General features: G+C 58.3%; 1 protein-coding gene across 1 annotated transcript; it reads right to left on the bottom strand.

The window, feature by feature from the left end:
* Positions 1-590: 590 nt before the first annotated feature.
* Positions 591-2,017, bottom strand: LOC135228998 (PC-esterase domain-containing protein 1B-like). Its single transcript, XM_064278742.1, is given in 2 exon segments — positions 591-703; positions 787-2,017. Coding segments are annotated over 2 exon segments (1,338 nt in total). The 5' UTR covers positions 2,012-2,017.
* Between the last annotated feature and the right edge of the window lie 1,430 nt (positions 2,018-3,447).

The following is a 3,447-nucleotide window of genomic DNA, read 5'->3' as shown; positions in this document are numbered from 1 at the left end:
TGAGATCACTCTGAGTCCCATCTCCTCCCTGGCGACCTCCCCTCCCCGTTTGTCCTTAAGGCGCATTGTTCCGTTAAGTAAAAGCTCCTCAAGTGAGGAAAGAGAAGCTGGTTCCTCTGCCAACGAAACCCCCTGGCTGCTAGAAAAGCTGTCAGTCTCCCAAGTGTGTGCAAATACATTAATTCACCTTATGGGTATAGAAAACGGTCTGGGAGGCTTGTTTTTTCACCAGCCCTGAGAGGTACTTAATGTCAGCTCACTGAATTGAGCATTGGATCTTGCTAACTGGTGAAGCGCAGCTCAAGCTCGGGGCTTTTCTGAACAAATAACTCTTCTACAGAAACTACAGGTAATTGAAGGGAATGGATTTCGCCTGATTGCCCCTTTGGCCCTGAAAGCAGCGGAAGCCCCCGAGAAGGCATTCTGGACTCCCTGCTCCTTGCCCCAAAAGGCACCCAGAACATAACGGGAGTGACAGGCTACACAGATCCATTATGGACACACTGCCAGGGCGCAGCCCCACAAAGACTCCGCAGAGACAGACATTGTGTTTGTGAAGGCACTTTTTTAATTTGCAGTTTGCTTGCACATCAAGGCAAGGAGGAGACAGCCGTGGGGGTGTACGTCTGGTATCTGCGCCTGTAAGGCCTGTCGCTGCTGAGAGGGGTGGAGGGGTGGCTGGAGGTGTTCCACACCTGCATGCCTAGGCCATCCCCCAAGGAAGGGTCCAAGGGGGAGAGGACGGCCTACATGGAGGGGTGGCTACGGAATCCTTGCCCCAGTCACGTCCGGGGCTGCGGCCCCTGCCCCTGAGCCTCTCTGGCCTTGCAGGGGGACCTGGGGGGTAAGGTGGAGAAGCCCGGTGAACCACGCGGCGCTGGTGAGAATCAGAGGCCCTATGTATTCGGCCGTGGCGGGGCTGCCGGCCAGTGGTCGGGTTTGCTTCCCCGCCATATCTAGTGTGCTGCGCATAGGCGTCGCCAGAGCATGGCTGGCGCTGCAGGGATTGGTCCCAGAGCAAAGTGGAGCCATGGCGGCGGGGCTGGAAGCGCCTGTGAACCTGGGGCGGGGATACAGGGTGTCTCCAAAACTGAGCGATAGGGCTCGCGGGCCTAGGTGGGCGCGAAGGCGGGGTCTCCTCACCGGATTCACCTCCGTGGCGCTGGAGCAGCCTGCAGCTCGCGGGCCCTCTGAGAAGGCTCCCAGGGCCTTCCCAGATCCACCTGCCCACCGGCTCATCGCAGGGCAGGTCCACGCCCCAGGCATCAGCCAGGTGGGCCAGCAGCAGCTGCGAGAGCCTTCGGTGAGCGTGTTGGTTCCAGTGCACGCCATCTGGCTGCCGGTGCTGCCAGGAGTGCCGGAAGTGGAAATGCAAGTCCAGCACGTCGAAGCCGAGCCTGCTGGCCTCAGCGACACTGTAGAAGTTGGCCGCCACCACATCATCCCGCAGGCACGCGGTCGGGGGCATGCCCTCAGGCGGCAGGAAACCCCCTGAGACCGTCTCAGCCACTGGCATGGCAGTGTTCCACACCATGAGGCATGACTCGGGCAGCACCTGGCGAAGGCGCCAGAACAGGGTCTCCAGGTTCCTCCTGTAGCTCCACATGGAATCCTGGCCATACCTGGACAGGTCCCAGAGTCAGGAGTTCATGACGACCACCTCTGGGCCGTGCTGGCCCCTCAGCAGCTCCAGCAGGACTTTCTCCACGTACCGGGAGTTGGCGCGTGTGAGGAAGTAGACGCGCACAAGGTGGTGTGTGGAGCAGAACTCGCGGACTTCGCGGTAGTGGGTCCCGTTGTGCATACGGCCCCACCAGCCGCCGTGCAGCAGCCTGTCCTGCTCGAAGCTCATCTCGCCCTTGGCCTTCAGCTGACTGCTTGAGAGCAGGCAGTCCTTCTGCAGCAGGAGCACCAGGTCCTTGTACACGGCCCTCTGCACCGAGTCCCCCATGACGACCACGAACTTGTTGTGCAGCAGCTGCCGGACTTCGGACGCCCTCAGGTGGACCATGGTGGCTGGGCGAAGGTGGCCTAGCTCCTGCCTTCCCTCAGGGCGGGTCCCGAAAGAGCTCTGGACCGAGGGCTGAGCGGCTGCTGCCAGAGACGGAGAGAAGGCTGGCTGGCTGGCTGGCTGGCTGGCTGGCTGGCGGTTGTCGGGGCGGCCGGGCGGGCAGACGGGGGGCTGTTTAATGCAGCTGGACTGGCCTGGGCCTGGACCGGGCGGAGAAAGGGGGCAGCGTCCGGGGCCCTGAAAGCCGTCTCGCCAATCCTTAGGCCCACGGTGTGACCTCTGAACCCACGGCCCTGCCCCCGTACCCGGCTTGGCTCCCCCTGCTGGAGGGCAGCGGTGCAGACACTGATGCTATTGGTCTGGAAGGATGTAGGCTGTTGCCGCCTCAGCCACCACCTGTGCTCCAGGCACTGGGACAAGGTCTGTCCACTGGGAGAACCAGGCTACTTCCAGGGCCGTGGCTCAGTCGGTGGTGGATCCACACCCAGGATTTCCAGGCAGTGTTGGCGAGAATATTCAGGAAAACATACTCATCTTAGTTCCACAATGATTTTGTCTTTGTTTTCATTTTGTCTCTCCTTCCCAGCCCCATTGTGAGCACACCTGCCCTCCTGATAAATGACATGAACACACCCATGACTGATCACTTTGCCCCAGGGTAAGGTCTGGAGACCCCTTCTAACGCAGTGTCACGACCGGGCTGTGGGAAGCCATACCCACAAGGTACTGGCCATGATGGTGTCCCCAAGGAGCCCATCCTTCACCCTTCCATCTGCACACCCAGTGCTCCTGAGCTGAGGCCTGGCCACCACACAGCTCCTCCGCATTTACCCAGCATTGCCCTTTGGAGAAAAGATGCAAAGGAATCCTACGGTATGTAACGTAGGTGGACGGATTATCCTTCCTGGGCATCTTCTTCTGAGCAATCATTCTGCCTCTCTGGGGATCCCCGCCAGGATGTCCAGTGTAGAACTCCTGCCGTCCACAACCTTTTTGCACTAAGAAACGTCCTCTGGTGTGGTTCAAGCACGGTGAGCTTAGTATCCGACTTCTAGCTCTTACAAATTAGGCTGCTATTACACTTTTGTAGGTGGACTTGTGCAAAAAGAGAGCTCCAGCTCTTGATAAAAGCCCGGAGCTGCACTTGTGTGCTGGTGTGGTGGTAGAACAATCGTTGCTTTGAGAAATGCTCAGACCCTTTTCCACAGTGGCTCCGCCAGCCATTGGATCTGTTAATCTTAACTCCCTCACTCCTTAAATTATGACACTATCTTCTGGGTGGACCAAACCGTTAAACATATGACTGCTCACAGAAAGACTGACAGTTTGGGTCCACATAGAGGCCCCTCAAAGGAAAGTTCTGGCTATCTACTTCCCAAAGGGCACAGACTTAGAAAACAAAAAAACCTGTGGAGTACATTACTACTCTGCAATAT

Source organism: Loxodonta africana, chromosome Y (genome assembly GCF_030014295.1).
Source record: "Loxodonta africana isolate mLoxAfr1 chromosome Y, mLoxAfr1.hap2, whole genome shotgun sequence".
NCBI lineage: Eukaryota > Metazoa > Chordata > Mammalia > Proboscidea > Elephantidae > Loxodonta > Loxodonta africana.
Note: the sequence above shows the minus strand (reverse complement) of the source record. Positions and strands in the feature narration are given on the sequence as shown.